This window comes from Anastrepha obliqua, chromosome 2, assembly GCF_027943255.1.
Source record: "Anastrepha obliqua isolate idAnaObli1 chromosome 2, idAnaObli1_1.0, whole genome shotgun sequence".
NCBI lineage: Eukaryota > Metazoa > Arthropoda > Insecta > Diptera > Tephritidae > Anastrepha > Anastrepha obliqua.
Window position 1 is genome coordinate 32590572 of NC_072893.1, and position 20551 is coordinate 32611122.

At 36.0% G+C, this 20551-nt stretch overlaps 1 protein-coding gene across 3 annotated transcripts in view; it reads left to right on the top strand.

Moving 5' to 3' along the window:
• The window catches only part of LOC129239716 (inositol polyphosphate-4-phosphatase type I A), a 36248-nt gene that overhangs the window by 7780 nt on the left and 7917 nt on the right, over positions 1-20551 (top strand). For all 3 annotated transcript variants that reach the window (XM_054875486.1, XM_054875483.1, XM_054875485.1), the window contains exons 3-9: positions 3429-3587; positions 3654-3938; positions 10986-11305; positions 11375-11513; positions 11581-11675; positions 13314-13414; positions 19256-19425. In XM_054875486.1, the coding sequence (XP_054731461.1) occupies positions 3429-3587; positions 3654-3938; positions 10986-11305; positions 11375-11513; positions 11581-11675; positions 13314-13414; positions 19256-19425 (1269 nt within the window). The remainder of the gene's footprint in view (positions 1-3428; positions 3588-3653; positions 3939-10985; positions 11306-11374; positions 11514-11580; positions 11676-13313; positions 13415-19255; positions 19426-20551) is intronic.

Sequence of the window (20551 nt, forward strand, 5' to 3'; positions counted from 1 at the left end):
TACACTTTTAAAACTACCATAAGCTCGCTTTTACTTTCCGGAGTAGCTTTTATTTGGCGTCATTTTAACAGTTATAGACTTAAGACTTCCATCAATTGTTTCTGCTGCGAAAACTCACACTATTTTGTAGAACCGTTATCTTTTTCAAGAAGCTGCACTTTTACTAGTCTTTTCGGCGTTTCATAATGATAAGACACTAGTCGAAAATAAGCTTCTGAAGAGATATAAGGTGCTGATGGCTTTAATTATAATTTTATTCAATTTAACCTAAAATGCCGAGGGGTTCAATATTACACAAGAGGTGCGTGGAAAAATTTTGGCCTACAAGGATTCAGGATTGTCAATCAAATTAATGGCAAAAAACAACACAGGCAGAAGTCGTTGTGTTATCCGGAATTTTTTATGCAGTTCTGAGAATTACAACATTTTGAAGACCGTTGGAAGAAAATTATAACTATCAAGTCGAGAACAGCGAGCAATCATAAGAAAAGCTTCTAACTCGACTAAGTCTTGCGCTAACATGGCCGCTGTTGTTCAAAACAAGGTTTCAAAAAGAACAGTTTGGCGCACATTACTGAGGTGCAATCATTTATCAAAAATAAGAAAAGGACCCCTTTGTTGCGGCACAAGCTGGCGCGTCTTCAATTTGCAGAAAAACCAGACACCAACTGGGACACAGTAGGATATTTGGAATATTTTTAATGTTGCCCAGTTTCATATTATTTTTTAAAAAAGTTATATTTTCGGGTGAAAAAAATGGAGCCTTGATGGGCCCGATGGTTTTTTAAATTATTGGAGATATTTGCGCAAGAGCCCCCTCTTATTTTCCAAGTGCAACTTCGGTGGAGGCTCTGTTATGGTTTGGGGTGCATTTACATCGAAATCAACTCTTGATATACAGTTTACATCATCGCGAATGAATAGTGGGGGGACTACAAAAAAGTTTTGAAAAATAGTCTCCTTCCCTTTATTCAGGATAATCGGGAAGTGCACTTCGTTTTTAGCAAGACAACGCCCGAATCTACGTAAGCAGGGAAACAAGGCAGTATTTGACCGATGGTTCCATAGAAACTATGGACTGGCCGCCGTGTTCTCCGGATCTAAGCCCAATAGAAAACATTTGGAGTACATTAGTCAGAAGAGTTTACGCCAACAATCGCCAATTTGACTACACCAACGAGCTTAAAGCGACAATTAAGGCAGAATGGGCTTCTCTAGATGTAAATTTACTTAAAAAGTGTAAAATGATGAAAAAATGTTATTTTGTATCACTAAAGCAAATGGTGCTTCCATAGAGTACTAAAATATTCTAGACGACAGAAAAAAAAAATTGGAAAAAGTATACTTTTGTTAACGATCACTTTAATTAAACAGTGTCTTATCATTTTGAAACGCCTGGAAATACGTTTTTGCTAAAAATTTTGTTTATGTATTAAAAAAGTTCTAAATTCTGTAATGAAACAAATAACTTTTGTTACTTTAATCGATGTTAAAATTTGTATTTTCCTCTGAAATCTATAAATTAAAATACTCTGAAAAATTAGGGTTGCCTTATGATTATGAAACGCACCTTACTAATAGTTGTAGGCGGTCTAGTTATTGCAAGTTGTAAAAAGCAAATTGGGAATCTTCTTTTGTAAAATATTTCCTGTGCATTGTGCAATTTTTAGCAAAAACATGTGTCGAAATTAAGGGGTCAGTCTACTTTGGAGACTCGAAAAAAAGGCTATATTCGTGATTTTTTTTTTGAGAAAACTATAAATGATAGTAATATAAAATTTGTTTGATTTAATAAATAAAGTCTTAAAATTCAGAAATAAATTTTTTTTTATTCAATTTTATAGTATTTTTAGTAAAAAAATAGCAGTGAAGCGTAACGTCTCAAACATGGGTTGGTGAGGCAGCTCCATCAGAACTCAAGAACGGCTTGTCTGAAACAAAAAAATCAAAATGTTTCAGATTCAGTAAGATACTGGCTACAAAATGACCCTCGGATATTAGGTTTTAATGAAGACAAAAAAAATGGCTGATAAAAATGGAAAATTTTTGATAGAACGGTTTTTTTTTCGCATATTTAAAAAAAATATATAGTAAAAATTTAAAATTTCAAAACCCCCGAGCGTCAATTTGGTGCAAATTATGTCTAGAATAGGTGATCCAAATTTTATGAAAATCGGTTGATTAGTTTTTGAGATACAGTGGAGCTAGATTTTGAAAACGTTGTTTTGAGAAAAACGCGTTTAAAGTTTTTAATGCACGCTATACGCGCAGGTAGACGAAATGATGTTCAGGTAAAAAAAAATAGTTAGAGTGCTCGGATTTTCTTAAAATTTTTACACAATATTTCTGGATATATATACTTTCAAATTATGCAAAAAAAAAAAATTGAAAAATTTTAAAGTGACAAAGTAGACTAACCCCTTAAGTTGGGCTTATCCAGCTTAGTTCGTCAGGTCCTCAATTACTTATAAACATATCGTCCCCTTAGTATAACAATAGCCTATGTGCTCATAGGCTATTATTTTTTTTATTGAATTTTTGGATTGTCCATCGTCGATTTTATATGTGGTCAAAATTTTGTCAAATTCTAGTTCCACAAAGTGGGTCAAAACGTCAGTCAAAAAATAATAAATATTTACAGACATAACGAGATTTGAGTGAGAGCTACTTTCGACAAAAAGTTTGAAATTCATTTTCTTAAAACATCAAAAAATTTATAGGCTATTTTAATACTAAGGGGACGATATGCTTGTGATACATTATATGTAAATTATTATTTTTAGAAATATCTGAATAATGAAATGACTTTTGTTATATAAGATTAATTAATTTCTTCCATTATTTATATTTTACTGTTATTGGTCTCCAAGAATGTTTTAAAAGCATGATGAAAAATCCTTTCAATATTTAGAACATTTTTTTTATTGCAAAAATACATATATAAATAATCTCTCATTATTTTAACCGTTATATTTTTTTCTCATATTTAACAGGACTACAAATACCATACATAAACGAACTCTTTTACACAAAACCATGATATATCTTTTGTAACAATTATAAATATAGGTAAAGAATTTATTTTTGTTCCACCTATCGCACCACACCATTCTAATTCTAAAACACGCATAACATTCATATAAAAATGTATTCTAGCGCTGCACTGTACAATCGGCATATTTACTTCTGTATTCTATGAAAATCTACACTACTCAGATTTACACATTTTTAGGGAGATTTCGGTGTCGGTTTCTAAAAGCGCGCTTCTTTAGTGTAATTTACTTCAATTGTCAATCTTTGCGTTTACTTTCACTTTCCGAATTAAAACCACTATTTAGAAAAAAATCAGTTGCTTCTACACTTACAATACATTTACGCGTATTCTGAAATAAACTTTCCTTATTATATATTTTTGTTTATTTTTTCAGTGAATTACCCACGTTGGTGTAAACTACGTGGCAATTTGTTATTTTATTTAAAGGATCGCGATCCGCAATCACCTCCCTCTGGATTGCTGGTGCTTGAAAACTGTCGACCATTGATACGTAACGAGGAGCGTGAATTCGATGGTTTCGCTTTCATTTTAGGTGAATATCGAGTATTTATCATAAATTAAATTTACATTTTTTTATAATGGCTTAATTTTTTTTTAGAATTCGAAGGCAGTCAACCACAGCGCATTTCCACACGCACAGCTAAAGAGCGCCTCGAGTGGGTAAAGTGCATCCAGTTGGCTTCTTCTGCGTATTTAGATCGTCAAATTAAATATCTACAAGATCAAATCTTTATTAAAATGGGCAATCGCATCGCAGGTGGTGTATCACCAGTGGGGATGCTAACAACGGCTAGTGATGCGCTTTTATTAAATGCTGCACGCATTGGTAGCGGTGCGTCTGCAACGACAATACAAAGCGCTGTAGCCACCAAAGTGGAAGAAGGTGATCTTATACAATTTTGAGTATTCTCGAATTGCCATAGCTCAGTTTAAAACTAATGTATGTAAATATTTAGCTATAGTTAAGATCTCGTAGAAAAAGAATTTAACAAATCTCATTGAAGTTAAGAGCAATTTCATTAAAAAAAGAATACTTTTTTACCTCATGAATTAGTTGTGTGAATACTTTTTTAAACATCCTTTGATAGAAAAATCGCTGAATGTTTGTAGAAAGACTTGCCAAGAAGACAGTATCTGATCCAAAAGTAGAGTTAAATTGAAGTATATAAATAGGGGAAATTTCAATTCAAATATGAATTATTGAAATCTATATATGTAATAGATGCTCTGCAGAAGTATTTAACACGTTCACGCCGTGGTCCATTTTCATGTTTTTCGCTACGAAGCGGCGTGCGAATTCATGCCGCGCGTTGATATAAAAAAAAAAAAAAAATTTATGAATATACAGGGTGCGTCATCTTTTATGTCGGTATGAAAACATTGAATAGCTTTGAAAAAAAAGCAACTGATTTGTATAAGTGCGGTATGTTTATTTGGTTTGGTTATTTACAATTTATTAAAACTATTTTTTGAATACAATATCAATCAAGTGGCCACCTTTATTAGCAATCACAAACTGCGATCTTTTTTCTGCGTTTGTCAAGCATTTCGGCTTTAATAGCGTCGATTTCGGCACGAATGTTTGCCTTAAGCTGGTCAATAGTCTGCGGCTTGTTGGCGTAAACCTTACTTTTCAGATAACCCCACAAAAAGAAGTCCAGGGGGGTTAAGTCAGGTTATCTGGGGGGCCAGTCGATGTCGTCTCCTTTTTACACTAGACGTCCCGAGAATTTTCGTTGCAGAAATTCAATTGTTGCATTCGTAGTATGGCATGGCACACCGTCTTCTTGAAACCAGTAACCGTCTAAACCTTTTTCACGCATTTGCGGGCACACATAATGAGCCAACATCCATCGATATCGGTTTCCATCGACCGTTTCGTTTTCTCGGTAAAAATATGGCCCAATGATGGTTTTCGGTCCAAACAGTTACTTTCCGGTCATGCAATGGCGTTTCATAGATCTCGTGTGGATTCTCAGTTCCCCAAATGCGGCAATTTTGTTTATTCACGCTGCCAGAGAGGTTAAAATGTGCCTCGTCAGTCATTGAAATTTGCTTCCAAAAATTGGGTTCAGTGTCAATCATTCGAGCGATTGTTTGGCCTTATTCCAAGCGACGTGAATGGTCTGTCGGCAATATTCTTTGTGTCAATTGCACTTTATATGAAAACAAATTTTAATCATCCTTCGAAATGCGCCGCATTGTGGTTTCACTGACGCCAAAATGCTGAGCGCGACGACGATACGACACTGTTGGCTCCTGGGCAACGCTCTCTCTTACTGCTTTAACAAAATCATTGGAACGTCTTGGTCGTTGATGAACGGCATGTTGACGATCTCCTACTGTCCCATGCTCAAAAAAATTCGATACCAAATGACGGATAGTATTGTCAGACGGTGCCTGTTTGCCGCGATACTTTTTGCGATATGCGCGTTCAATTAGAACTATAGAACGACTATTTTCGATGTATAGAGCCACTATTTCAGCTCGTTGTTTCGGTGTAAAGCAATCCATGGTTGAAATTGTACTGAATTGACGTATCGAAAACATGTATGTTGAAGTCGATCGGTTGGTAAATGACAAAGCGTTTACATACCGACATAAAAGATGGCGCACCCTGTACGTTAAATTTTCATTATTTTCTTTTTTCTAATAGCACAATCGGATGCGTACCATCGCTGGTCCGATGAGGCAGTCTAGTGCGGACCACCGTGGTAAGCGCTGATATGGACGAGTTAAATACCAGATACGGTTTTTTATTTTAGTGACTGAGTTGCTTTATTTTTGGATCAGAGTAAACATGATACTATATATTAATATTTAACACATGCCTTAGTTCGAAATTATGCTAAACCTAAATTGAGTAGAAAATTTAGAAACTATATTTAGTATATTAAGAAAGTTTGTTTTTGCATGCAAAGAAATTCAAATTAAAAAATTTTGATTTGTGTTAAGATTTCGAATAGATAAATTTCAATAAAAAAGTATAAAAAGGGTTAGGATAGTAGATCAAGGAGCTCAAATCTCATTTTATTAAAATGTTATTGAAATTAAAAAGTATACTCACTTATTTTTGTTATAGACCAAAAGTTGTAGCTAAATCTTTCAATAATCGAATGATGATTCGATTGTTGGTACTTTATAGGAGTCCTTAGATATTTTGTTAAGCATTCTAAGTCTACATTCTTTGAAGGGCAGTTTTATGCTCGACCCTTAAAGAGTTCGTTGTTTTTGAAACTCGAATGAAAATTCGTGCTATGATTTTGTGGAATGCAACATGAGTGACTAGGCTTGGTCGGATATAAAGACGGGTTGTTCCGGTAACTTAGGCCCGTCTGTCGAATGAACGTTGACGTTACTGTTTACCATTTAGCTATTTAGCTCTATCGATTCAACTTCGTTCGCAATTGCGTTTACCACAGGGGAGAGAATTGGTTTGAAAAGATTATATTTTATTGAGAAAATGAAGAATATTGGGAAGTTTTAATTTTCATAAAAATATATGTTTGTGTTTATTATTAATGTGCACATTATTTATGCAGTGTATACATTTAATTTTTTTGTTTTTTTTTTTTGGGAATGCGCAAGATATTTATGTGGTTTTTTCAACCTCCTAATCTCGATCCTCATAAAGGAGTGCCAAACTAAGCAATTTTCTTGTGCAATGCTGCTCCAGAAATAAGTTTTCAACCGATGCAAGGTTGAAAATTACCATTCGTTCGGGCGCAGCACGATTGCACCAATATTTGTAAAATAAAGGGTGTTTTTTTTAGAGGTTAGGTTTTCAAGATGAAATATTTAAAACGTATATAATTTAATGTTATGGCCAAGAATTTAGCTTTATTATAAAGATAAGGGTTTGCCATTATGTTTTAAAAATGATTTCGGGCAAGTGGCCGCCGCGGCTGGCTCGAATAAATTCCAGCCGAGAGGCCCAATTTTCGACCACTTTTTGCAGCAATTGTGGCCGTATGTCAGCAATAACGCGCCGAATATTCTCTTCCAAGACGTCAATCGTCTCGGGCTTATCTGCGTAGACAAGCGACTTCACGTAGCCCCACAAGAAATAGTCCAGCGGTGTTATATCGCACGATCTTGGAGGCCACGCCACAGGTCCACGGCGCGAGATAATGCGCTCACCAAAAGTTTCCTTCAATAAATCGATTGTTGCGTTGGCTGTATGGCATGTAGCGCCGTCTTGTTGGAACCAAAGGTCGTCCACATCAATATCGTCCAATTCAGGCACGAAAAAGTCATTAATCATGGCTCTATAGCGCTCTCCATTGACTGTAACATTATGGCCGGCTTCATTTTTAAAGAAATTTGGACCAATGATTCCCTCTGACCATAGAGCACACCAAACAGTGACTTTTTGAGGATGTAACGGCGTCTCAGCAATGGCTTGTGGATTATGTTCACTCCAAATGCGACAATTTTGCTTATTGACATACCCATTCAACCAAAAGTGAGCTTCATCGCTGAACAAAATTTTCTTGCGATGCGTCGCGCGAACCGAACCATTATTTTCGTAATAAATTTGCACGATTTGCAAACGTTGTTCAGGTGTAAGTCTATTCATTATGAAATGGCAAACCAAACTGAGCATAAATCAAGTGACAGGTGTCAAAAAGACCATCTACGAAAAAAGGAGTGCCAACTTGAAAACCTAACCTCTAAAAAACACCCTTTAGAAAATTTACGGATAGGGGTTTTCCTCGCACGTAAATAAAAAATTTTAGCGAATTTCCTTTGATCGTTGCTCTAGTATTTTCTTTTATTTTTATTTATTAATATCCCAGATTATTAATATACAAAAACTATACAGATGCCATATGATCATGTTCTGGCACTAAGTTGTCAATACGAAGATATTACAAACACAAAATTCGCTATACTTTTTGAACACACCTCGTAATATGTTGTAAACTCATTTGTTTCATTTTCTTTCTTCACGTTTGCCGGTTGCTCTTGCTTTCCAAAACAAATTCTTAGCTGGGTAATATATTCTGCATTTTATTTGGATAACAAATTTCTGTATTTTATAAATTTTAAATTGATTTCGTCGGAATAATGATTAAGAACGGGAATATGGTTCAACCAAAATTGTCCTCTGACTCTTCCACATACCCTGAAGGACTTAAGTCTACATGCAGCAGCATATTTTCTTATTTCCCAGAAGGTATACGAGGCCAATAATTGAAGAAACTGTTGATGTATATTAGTTTTTTTCGAAATTCGTAATTATTCATAAAAATACAAAAATTAAATTATTTCATTTGCTTTTTAGCAAAAAATTAACAAAGAACAAAAAAGCGGTACGAAAGAAGTCTGCATACATCCATCTGCTTTGGTTCACTCAAGTAAAGCAAACATTGCAAAAGTAGATGTGAAGTACAGTTATTCGAAAATTTCAGTTGATAAATCGTCGTCAGAAGAGATATATAGTAAGCTCCATTTTAAGGGAATTCCGAGAATTACCTCCTCAAAATTGGTCCAACATATCTTCGAAACATCCGGAAAAAGTGTTCATCCAAGAACTATTAAGAGATTTCATAATAATAGCGAATATTTCAGCAGGACACCACCTAGAAAGCCTCTGAAAAAATCGTTGTCTTCGACTTAATTTTCCACTGTCACATATTGGAACTGGATTTTTGGTCTAAAGTTTTATTTATTGACGAATCGAGGTTCAATATATTTGGAACTCCTGACCGGGCTAAAATATGGCGACTGATATGGAAATATAAAATTTGACATGAATTGTCAAGCATGGCGCGGGTAGCTTAATGGCTTGGGGAGCTATAGCTGCATCTGTCGTTGCCAAGGCGACCTTTTTTGGACGTACTATGGACCGATGTAAATTTAAAGACATGTTGGAACAACATTCGAAGTCATCAGTAGAATTCTTGTGTCTTGGGCAAGGTCGATTTTTCCAACAAGACAATGAAACTGCACTAATTGTCAAAGAGGCTCAAAAAGGCTCTTATATTACAAATATTAGAAAAATTCGACGCCGTCTAGTCACTGATCCTTCATCCATTCATTGAGGCAGTTTGCGTTGCTCTCGTAAGAAGTGAACCGCTCTCCAATAAGGCTGATTGCAGGAACAGATGGTAATCCGAAGGTGCGATGCCTGGGGAATACGGCGGGTGGGGCAAGATTTCCCAATTCAGTCCCTCTAAATATTTTTGGACCGATTTAGCAACGTGTAGCCTGGCGTTGTCATGCAGCAAAATCAGTTTGTCATGTCTACCGTCCCATTCCGGCCGCTTTTCTTTGAGAGCTCGATTCAAACGCCTTAGCTGCAGTCGGTAAAGAAGTTTAAGGAGTTCATAATAGATGACACCCTTCTGATCCCACCAGATGCAGAACATAACCTTTGAAGCATGCATGAAACTTATTCCCATACCCAATAGTAATCTTCTATTGTAAAATATTTCGTTCATAACATTAAATTTTATAGGACAGATATTGTAGAAGAATTACTTACATAACACCTTAAGCGCACTTGATAATAATTCTCATATTGCCTATCATAAATAAGATTCCCATAAAAATTATCTATCTTAGGTGGCATAAAGCAGGAGTTCTTAATTTGTGAAAGAAAATCGATTCTAACCTCACAAATGGAGGTATTCTTTTTTCCGTAACAGTTCGTTTTATCTTCGATGACTTCTAGTAAAATATTCTATTGAAAAACATTTTTTTTTGGAATATTTTAACTTCTTAACTGCCTTTTAAATAAGCTTTTGTGAAACTTCTTTTGAAAGATAGTCAAAAAGACACATTCGAGCACAGACTAAATTTTACTATTGGTCCTGAAGATATCAAACATGACTTGCCTGCTAATGTATAAAATAAATATAAATAGCAGTCCAATATTTTTAGGGCTAAAAACTCCGTTTCATAACCGTAAATGTAGGAATTCGTAAAGTATCTATGCCAAATGTGTAAGCATAACCTTGAACTAAGCTTTTTACATTATCTTAATCAGTACGAGTTTTATAGCGACCCCCGTTGTTGTTGTTGTAGCAGCATAAACATTCCCCATACATATACTGGGAGTGCTGCTGAAGTGACAGTCCTTAGCCGGATACAAATCCGGGTCGTTCCAGTTACCTAGAACCGACTGTCGTGGGAACGTAAAAATGTCTGCCTAAAATTTTCTTGGTCATTTTAACCCTCTAATTGCTTTTTTAACGACCTTTCATTATAACTATATTGAGAACGGTTGAAGGTTAAAATCTACTACAAATCCTCGTTAAATTCGACTGTATACGTCTGAAGTCATTTATAATCATGATATTTTCCATAAATTAATTGCACTTTCGACCCAAAATGTTAAAATTTTAGCACTCCATGAAAAAAAATCCGATACTCTGGCGAGTGCTATATTCGGCGAAGTTGGTCTAAGTCTAAGTTTCCGGAACGAATCGAATTTATATTCAGCCAAGAACTGCTACTAACAGCCACGATATTTTATCCAAATGTAGATTTAATCCTTTATTTGTCTCAATCTCAAAAGAATACTAATCATTTACAATTTATTACAATTTAAGAATTTTTTATTTGGTTTCAACACGACTTCTCATGTAGTTTTGTTAGCAAAACAAAAAAACTTTGCATGAATTTTCTTTATCTATTTTATTGTAAACCCTATTTTTTCTGCTATATAACAAAGCTCAATAAATAAAACAAAAAGTTGCACTAATAAAAGAACTAAAGCAAATATATTTGTGTTGTGCCTTATTTTTGAAATAAAAATGCCATTTGCAAATACTAATTTCCACCAAACGCCAGTTTCATTTTCTTTCCGCTCTGAACGTGTGGGCTGTGCTCGTAACTTATGTTGTTTTCTCACACTCTATTTCTATTTCTTCCTTTCTCTGTCTCCCTCTTTGACTTATGCCTCGCTTATTATTCCCATTAGACCTCGCCGAAATACCGATCTGTGAGTCTGCCTTATCCTGTGATAGCTTGCCGTGTGGCGATCACGGACGACTGCCCAATACGCGCGTGGTTTGCTCGTCGCTCTCCCCAGGTGATACGATGCTGTGGCGTGATTTTGCAGGTACTGAAATCGTCGAGCGCTCTGCAAATCCGCAGTTCTTGTGCACCATCCGATTTAAGCGAAGTGATGGTTTTACGGCAAATACATTGTTGCGTTTTACTGTGTACGATGTACGCGAACGGTTGTCGCACACCGCCGTGCCACTCGCCTTTGCTGAGGTGGCATTAGGTGTCATACAAGTGGGTTTTGCAATTTTGAATAGATGTAATTTATTTTTTACACCATTTTTTGATTTTCTAATTCCGAAGGATGCAACGCGTTTTCGCATTCCTCTACGTGCAATGGATGGCGAATGCGGCTTTATAACGATTGCCTCATGGGCTCCAGAGACAGATCGACAATCGCCACCACGTTCCACGACGCAAGTGTTTCAGGAACAAACAAAAGGTAAGTAACGATGCTTTCATCAATTTTCGCATCTTTAAGTTTTAGTTGTTTGTACTTTTCTCTTTAGGACATCGACGCTCACAGTCTCTACCACCCAAACTGGGCGTTAAGTTATTTGTACCTTTTCAAGGACTTTTGCAAGCAGTATTCGCAAATCCATTGGTGAGTTTTCTGAGCTTAAAAATGTATTTTATAATGTTTGCATGTACTAGGTTATACAATAAGTTTTGCGGTTCGATAAGAGAGGATGTCGGCCTGGGTAGTTTAGCGTAAGTGCACTAGCCTGCCATCCCAGAGGTTGTGGGTTCGAATCCCACGTCAAGCACGGTTCTCGTACTTTTCCAAATTTTCCTACTTTCCCTATTTCTAAAAAAAAAAATATCACTCCTCAAACCCAAAAAATTATACTTTGCATCCTTACTCCCGCTCAATAGTCAGCGCATTATTTGCATTGTGGCTGCTAAAACACACAAAAACACACAGTAACACATTGCATCAGAAGAAGGCGTTGTTCCTAAGCAACGACAGGTGGGTATTCCCACTATTTGAACTGGTAGCGGCAGGCAAATCAGCTACCCTGCCAGTCTTGTCGAGGCCCTATGCTTCCGAGTGGAGTGAACAAGGAAAAAAAAGAGAGGGTGTTGCTACTAGCCTAATTTTTTTTTTGTTATGTTGGTACCTTCTTCATATGCACGTATGTGAAGTTTCATTTCAATATGTCAATTCATTTTTGTTTACAAGCGATTTAGTATCGATGTACACAGTAGAAAGATGGGTTGCTGAATTTAAATGTTTTCGTGCAAGCCTTGAAGACAATCTACGCCAAGGCCGTCCAAAATCAGCAACAACACCAAAAAACTAGAAAAGATACAGGATATCGTATTGGAAAATCGTCGAGTGACTAAAAGAGATTTAGTAGAGGCGCTGGGCATCTCATTGGGCAGTGTAAGCAACTGACTGAAGTTTTGGGTTTCAGAAAGCTGTGAGCACAATGGATGCCGCATTCCGCTTTCGCTAATAATGAAACAAAAACTTTCGATTGCGACTTTCGCAGCAACATTAAGAGCGTTTTCGAAAGGATGAAGTGGATTTTGTGCGTCGATTGATCACTATGGATGAGACTTGGGTCTATCACCGTAATCCTAAATCAAAACAAGAGAATAAAGAGTGGCATGAACTGTGACCGAAACGAGTTCGTGCCCAGAAATCGGCCAAGAAGGTGTTAGTATCAGTTTTTTGCGATGCGAAAGGCATTTTATCACTTCATTCACTTGCAAACTGGTAAATCAATAAATTCTGAATATTATTGTAACCTCATAGACCAGTTGAAGGAAAAATTCGTGAAAAAATACCTAGTTTGCAAAGGAAAAAGATTATTTTTCATCAGGACACTGCACCGTGCCACAAGAGCATTTTGAAAATGACTAAAATTCATGACTTAAAGTTCAAATTGTTGGAGTATCCACCGTATTCACTAGATTTGGCCCCTAGCGACGTCTATCTGTTTCCAGACCTACAAAAACTCATGTGTGGAAAGCGTTTTTCATCGAATGATGGGGTCATAACAACCGTGGTAGAGTATTTTGCAGCCCTTTCAGTTTCTCACTTCAGGGATGGAATTCATAAATTGGAAACTCGTTGTAACAAGTATATTGATGTTCATGGAGACTATACTGAATGATAAAGTGTATTTCAAAGAATAAAATTGTGTTTTTCTTATCGAACCGTAAACCGTATTAAACAACCTAGTATATATGTTTTAAAGTTTTTTTTTTTCAATTTTTGTAACTTGCCTTGCAGATTCACACATATCGTTTACACTCGAGTATGGGAGGCGACATTAGTGTTCATGAAACGCTGCTTGAGAGCAAATACAGCTTCTCAATACCTCAGCAATTGCTGTAAGTGAAAAAAATTCTTAAAGTGTATCAAGCTAAAAAAATGTGCGTATATCTAAAAGTCATCGTGATTGGTTATGGCGAAAAAATTTACAAATCAAAAGCAAAGGCAATCATGAGTGAGCACATCTGAGGCTGTAGTTTGAAACTACGTATCATTCTTCACAATATTTTTTTATTGTGAACATATAATTTTTTTTGTTTTTTTAAGAAATGCCAAAATATATAGTAACGGGTGATCAATTAAGAGGAGTTTTTTTCATTTGCGTTTTTTTTACAGATCGCGCGCGAGTTGTGGCAAACTGTCATCGTGGATTTGTTGAACAGCGTTTGGCATTTCATCATGGAAAGACTCACACCGCAACAACGTCTACAAATTGTTCAACTGTATTATGAAAATCAGCGTTCTGTGACAAATGTTTTTCGTGCGCTTAGACCGCATTATGGTCAACATAATCGGCCTGCCTTAAACACTATTCGAAATACCATCAACAAATTTGAATCCGAATATTCATTGGTGGATAATTCTCGACCGAATAGACCACGTCCAGCAAGAAGCATTGAGAATATAGCGGCAGTAGCAGAGAGTTAACGTGAAAACCGCGATGAATCGATTCGGCACCGTTCTCAGCAACTTGGACTGTCGTATGGAACAACTTGGTCAATTTTACGGAAGGATCTTCATTTAAAAGCATACAAAATACAGCTCGTACAAGAACTAAAGCCAAATGACCTTCCTGCACGTCACCGTTTTGCTGATTGGGCTCTTGAAAAGATTGAAGAAGATCCGCTGTTTTCGAGCAAAATTTTGTTCAGCGATGAGGCGCATTTCTGGCTCAATGGTTACGTCAATAAGCAAAATTGCCGTATTTGGGATGAAGAGCAACCAGAACAGGTTCAAGAGCTACCTTTACACCCAGAGAAAACAACGGTCTGGTGTGGTTTATGGGCTGGTGGAATCATCGGTCCATATTTTTTCAAAAATGATGATGGCCGCAACGTAACTGTGAATGGTGCTCGCTACCGTACCATGATATCGGACTTTTTGCTACCTGAAATTGAATCTAATGATCTCTACAACATTTGGTTTCAACAAGACGGAGCCACTTGCCATACAGCTCGTGAAACAATGACTTTATTGAGAAGTCATTTCGGAGAGCAGCTGATTTCACGTTTAGGACCTGTGAGTTGGCCACCAAGATCTTGTGATATCACACCTTTGGACTTTTTTCTTTGGGGATTCGTGAAGTCCAAGGTCTATGGTGATAAACCAGCTACGATTGAAGCTCTGGAAGCCAACATTACGCGTGTTATTCACGACATACCAGTCGAAATGCTCGAACGAGTGATTGAAAATTGGAACTTCAGAATGGACCACCTTAAGCGTAGTTGCGGCCAACATTTGAATGAAGTCATATTCAAAAAGTAAATGTCAAAGAATGCCCTTTCAAATGATAAATAAAGGTTTTGAACATAATTTACATTTTTTTTTTTTTAACTATTGAAAAAAGCACCTCATGATTGATCACCCGTTACATTTGTAATAATTTTGTCTCACTCATTGAAGGTTTACTTCTCAAGTAAACTTTCTTAATGATGTCATTAACATTTTATTCTTAACACTTTGCCGCCCGTTAAGGTTTTGTTGAAATTTACTATAGACCGATGATTTTAGACCTGAAAATTATTTTGGAAGGCGCACAGTGGTCAAGTAGCCAGACGTTTTGGTCATAAAACAATAAGTCAAAGAGAAATAGTACGATTTTGATGAAATTTTTACATCTAGGGTTTTTTGTGTCGCTGATTTTGAAAATGAAATCAGAATTTCAAAATTCAAAATGGCGGACCCAAAATGGCGGACATTTTTCGCGAAAAGTGTTCAGATTTTACTAAAATTCACATTACCAAGGTTTTTGGGGTCGCTGATTGTGAATATGAGATCAGAATTTCAAAATTCAAAATGGCGGACCCAAAATGGCGGACAGTTTTTGCGAAAAGTTTTCAGATTTTACTGAAATTCACATTACCAAGGTTTTTGGGGTCGCTGATTGTGAATATGAGATCAGAATTTCAAAATTCAAAATGGCGGACCCAAAATGGCGGACAGTTTTTGCGAAAAGTTTTCAGATTTTACTGAAATTCACATTACCAAGGTTTTTCGGGTCGCTGATTTCGACAGTAGACGTACGATTTTCAAAAGAATATGCCACATTAAAAGGAGGGAAAATATGTCTTGAAAAATAATACACTTAAACTGAAAGGGACGTATCATACATTTATTTATGAAATATTTTATATTATTCATATCTCCTCGTCATTGTTTACATCAAGGATGCTGTCTGCCTCAGCATCTGCGAAATCATGCCTTTCATAACTGAGAAGGGCAATTGCTTCCGGTGACAACATTGATGTACTTGCTTGCTCGCATGGGAGATGTGGTGGTAACATCTGCGACGACTTTCGATGCTAAGGTAGCTCCAGACTCACGAAGAACCATTTTCGTGGCGTACGATAGCTCTTGTGCACTGTAACTGTCACGCAATTTCTGAGCTTTCCTTCTCTTTGAGCGATCACTGGATTCCGAAAAAGAAGTTTCTGGACGCCCGCGCCCACTACTGTTCCTTGGTGTCGTTGACTTCAAACTGTCATCAGCACTGACTTCTAGATCCATAAAGTTGATCTGGTTTAATGAAAACTTCATTAATGTATATAAATTACTATAAATATATTTATATTAATGTAAATTTATGTAAACTATTCACCGTTACGCTCGTTGAATCGTCCAACCAGCTTTTATTACTCTCCAGAAAACGATTTTCCGTACTGCGAGCATTTTTCCATTTCTTTTTCAAAACCGAAATAACTTTTATCAAAGCCATTTTTGATTTTTTTTCGATAACAAAGGAAGGTGTGGCGTCGTCCATTAGTTTATTACAGAGAATTTCTATTAAATTATCAAATTTTTCTGACAGAAAAACATCATGGATGGCATCGAATATTTTCATCCTTGTCCATGAAAAAATTTTGCTCTTGAATCCTATTAAAAAAAAATTACTTTAAAATAATAATTTAATTACCATTTAAAAATACTTATTACATTAATTATTTTATTATTATTATTATATAATTTTTGAATATAATCAAAACATGATTTTTAGCACTCTTTTGCATTTATTAATAATTATTTATTGTTTTAATAACAATATTCACTACAGAAATTGGGATAAAAGTAGAAATAAACACTCTGCATATATTATATTCATTCCTAACATTTCCCAGGCATACACACAAATAAAGCCAGTTTCGATCGCCCCCCGCGGCTCAAATGCCCCAACACGCGCTTCAAGCTCGGCAGCGACCTGCTGCAAAGAAAGCGTATTTTTGACGAGCGGGGATAGCGCGGGAGCAAGATCTAAACGGATTCGAAATCTGTATACTTTTCTGCACTAGGAAACGTAAATATCTCCGTGGCAATTCGTGGCAATAAAAATAATTATCTACGAGAAGAAGTGCAATTGAAAAAAAAGGGGGGAAAAAAGCTTGTATTGCGTCATTAATATTGCCTCTAAAAATACAACAATATGGCTACAGTAAAGTATTTTCGTAATGTACGTACCTTTCCGAACAACATCCATTTTAGTTTGCCCTTCTTCGTTGAAAAATTGTGAATTTGCAACTATTTTTGTGTGGCGCTCGAAAACGTGCATGTGTACTGTCGCGCGCGATTCCCGACAAATGTCAAGTTTGAGCGTTCACCACGGAACATCTGTTCAATGTAAACATCTGTCCCTTTGGATTTTAATGCTCCAGTGCCATCTGTTGACGAATATATGAAGCTTTACCTCAAACGGTAACTTTCGATTTTGGGATTTTTGGCCAGAACGCCGGGCTACTTGACCACAGTGAGGCGTGTAAATTTCGATAACTTTTTTGAAATTAATATATATTAGATATATGAATTTTTCCAAATATCGGTGCTTCACTTAATGGATCTGTTGACCAATAACTACGTAATGTAGCCTTTTTCACCTGACCTATTAAAATTGTAATGTTAAGAAATCGCTTCAATTCAGGAATAATACCATCAATTGTGTTTTTCTCAATTGTTTACCTATGTTTTTGTTGATACTAACTATTTGTTTCACGGCACAAATTTGCAAAGTAATCTCCATTAAAAAATAATCTCCATTAAAGAACAAGTTAATTTTGTCAGTAATGTTTTCCAAATTTCCAAGATTTTTTAACCAAAAGTTTCTAGTTGTGGCGGTATATAAACATCATTCCACACAAAATTACTCTTATTTTCATTTATGTTACCAATGTTTTGGCTTATATCAGGATCACTGCCTTCATAAGATGGAATACGAATACACATTTTTTCTAAAAGAAAATATGTCGCTATCTGAACTTTCTTCTTATATCACTATTTGAATCACTTGAATCACAGAAATCTCGTTTCCGGGCGTCAACGTGTTAAGTTCCATTTTTGAAGTGAAAACTTCTTTAGAATCGTTGATTTGAGAAAAAGTGAAACGGAAAAAGCGACCCTCTTGGCTACGAAGCGTTATATTATATGTTGATATAAACGTAGCGACGAACTAAATAACTTTTATTTTTTCTTGTGATTCGAACCAAGGATTTTGGATCGGAAGCTCACATTGCTAGCCGCTCGGCTACCGCGCCATGCTGTCGGCGCTGGCCTAAAAGCTATTTAGCTACGAAGCGTTATATTATATGTTGATATAAACGTAGCGACGAACTAAATAACTTTTAGGCCAGCGCCGACAGCATGGCGCGGTAGCCGAGCGACTAGCAATGTGAGCTTCCGATCCAAAATCCTTGGTTCGAATCACAAGAAAAAAAAATTTTTTATACAGTTATTTTATTTTATTTTATGATATGTTTATGAGGAGCTTTTTTCATGGCAGAAATACACTCGGTGTTTTGCCATTGCCTGCTGAGGGGTGAGCGCTATTAGAAAAATAGATTTCCTTAATTTTGGTGTTTACACCGAGATTCGAACTGACGTTCTTTCTGTGAATTCTGAATAGTAGTCACGCACCAACCCATTCGGCTACGGCGTTTGTTTAATTTTACTGATGCAAAAATGAGGGAAAATATTTGAATAAAGTTTGCTTACTGTTTACACATTTTCCAAAGGTGACGGAGAACCAAAATCAATAAATAGCATCACGGAATTCATTCACGAAAATTTAATAAAGTATACACCAGAAGTATCGCGGATACGATAAAGTTCCAATGATTTTAAGAGGTGATTTCAACGTAAATTTTGCATTGGACACAGCGGTTCCTTCAATTGACTTTCTCAATACAACATTCAATTTAAAAATGTGTAACAATCGCACTGAATCGACAACGCGATCAAAAACAACAATTGACGCGGTATTTCAAAGATATGTTGACAACATCGAAACCAAAGCATTTGTATCATATTTTAGCTATCATAAGCCACTCGTATCATTTGTTGAAATTGAAAACATTGAGGATGAATGAACCTATAATTATCCCGCCCCTAATGCTGCTTTCGTCTCATTCTCTCTCAGTTTGTTTTACGGAAGGTTTCACTTCTATCGCGTCTAACCGTTAGACTGGTATTTTTTTTTTTAAAAATCGAGCATTATTTTACTTATTACAACTATTTACAGTTCTTGTGTCATTACTAAATGTGCATAAATGTTACCTTGTAAATTATAAATTATATTAGTTAAATATACTTTAGTTATTTTATTAATATGTTATAATTTTAGAAATTCATACTGTTCGATTATAACTTTGGGCCAGTGTACATATATTTCATATTTGGTTTTGTTTTAATATTTAAAGCTCTATATGGATACTGCGTGAAAAGGAGTTATTACAAGAAATCTCTGGAATGGGCGAGTTAGGTGGCGAGTGGCGACGGCGTCAAATGGATTTACTTGATAAACACCTTAAATTATTGAAAGACTATTCGCAAGCGAAACAAAATCTGCAGCAAATTACAAAGGAGGAAGGTGAGCTAATGTTAGATATTTAAGAAAATAATTCAAAATATGTATGGATTAACCGAATCCTGTAAAAAGCCAATGTTTGTTATTAAATTTCAAGCTTGTCTACAATTATTTACTGCTTATTGATGGTCACTATGTGCTTCAAAGGTTGAAATGCTAATTAAACAAAATTTTTGATTTGTAAAAATACGGCCTTATAGAAAACAATGTTTTTTGTCCTTAAAATGTAGCACTTTGACAAGCTTGTTGAAATATTTAAAAAATAATAATTTCACAAATTCCTAATAATCGTGTACACCATCCTGAAAAATATGGCTTTAAATAAACGGAACGATCATGGCTATATTTGAGGAACTTTCAGACTGAGTTGCAGTGCAATTGAGTTCAATTAAATGGCTGATTTTTGTTTACATATGAGGTTTCGGAAAACAGATGTATTTGTGCTAAAAGTAAAGTAAAAAGTAGAAAACTACCGATCTTCAGCTTCGGCCACAAAATTTCAGTTCAGTTTGGTTCAGCTTCGGCTTAGAAGACCGAACTTTGTCCAAATAACTCTTTAAGATTTTTTTTTTTTTTTTTTTCAAAAAATAACGTTTAATTTATTTTAATTATTATTGTAATTTTGAGTTTTTGTAACATTTTTTGATACTAATATCAAAACCGCTGCCGAAAAAGAAATCGGTTTCCGAAAAAAAAATTGGTTCCACGAGGAATATCATGGAATGCCGCAGAAAGAAAAGATGCTGCCTATAGAGCCACGCTGCGATAGGGCGCAACGCGTGACATGTGGGATCGTTACCGAGAGCTAAGAAAGGAAGAGACACGTATTATCCGAAAGAATAAACGAGAGCATATTTAAATTATGGACGGAACACTTCTCGAACCTGTTAAACAGTGATAGCTGCGCATGTCACAGAGAATGTGAAGATCCCGATACCCCAATCGTTGACGACGGAATTGTCGTTCCGAGAATAGCGATAACGCGGCTAAAGAACAACAAAGCCGCGGGTGCCGACAGACTGCCGGCTGAGCTATTCAAACATGGCGGCGAGGAGCTGGTAAGGTACATGCATCAGCTTCTATGCAAAATATGGTCGGATGAAAGCATGCCTGCCGATTGGAATTTAAG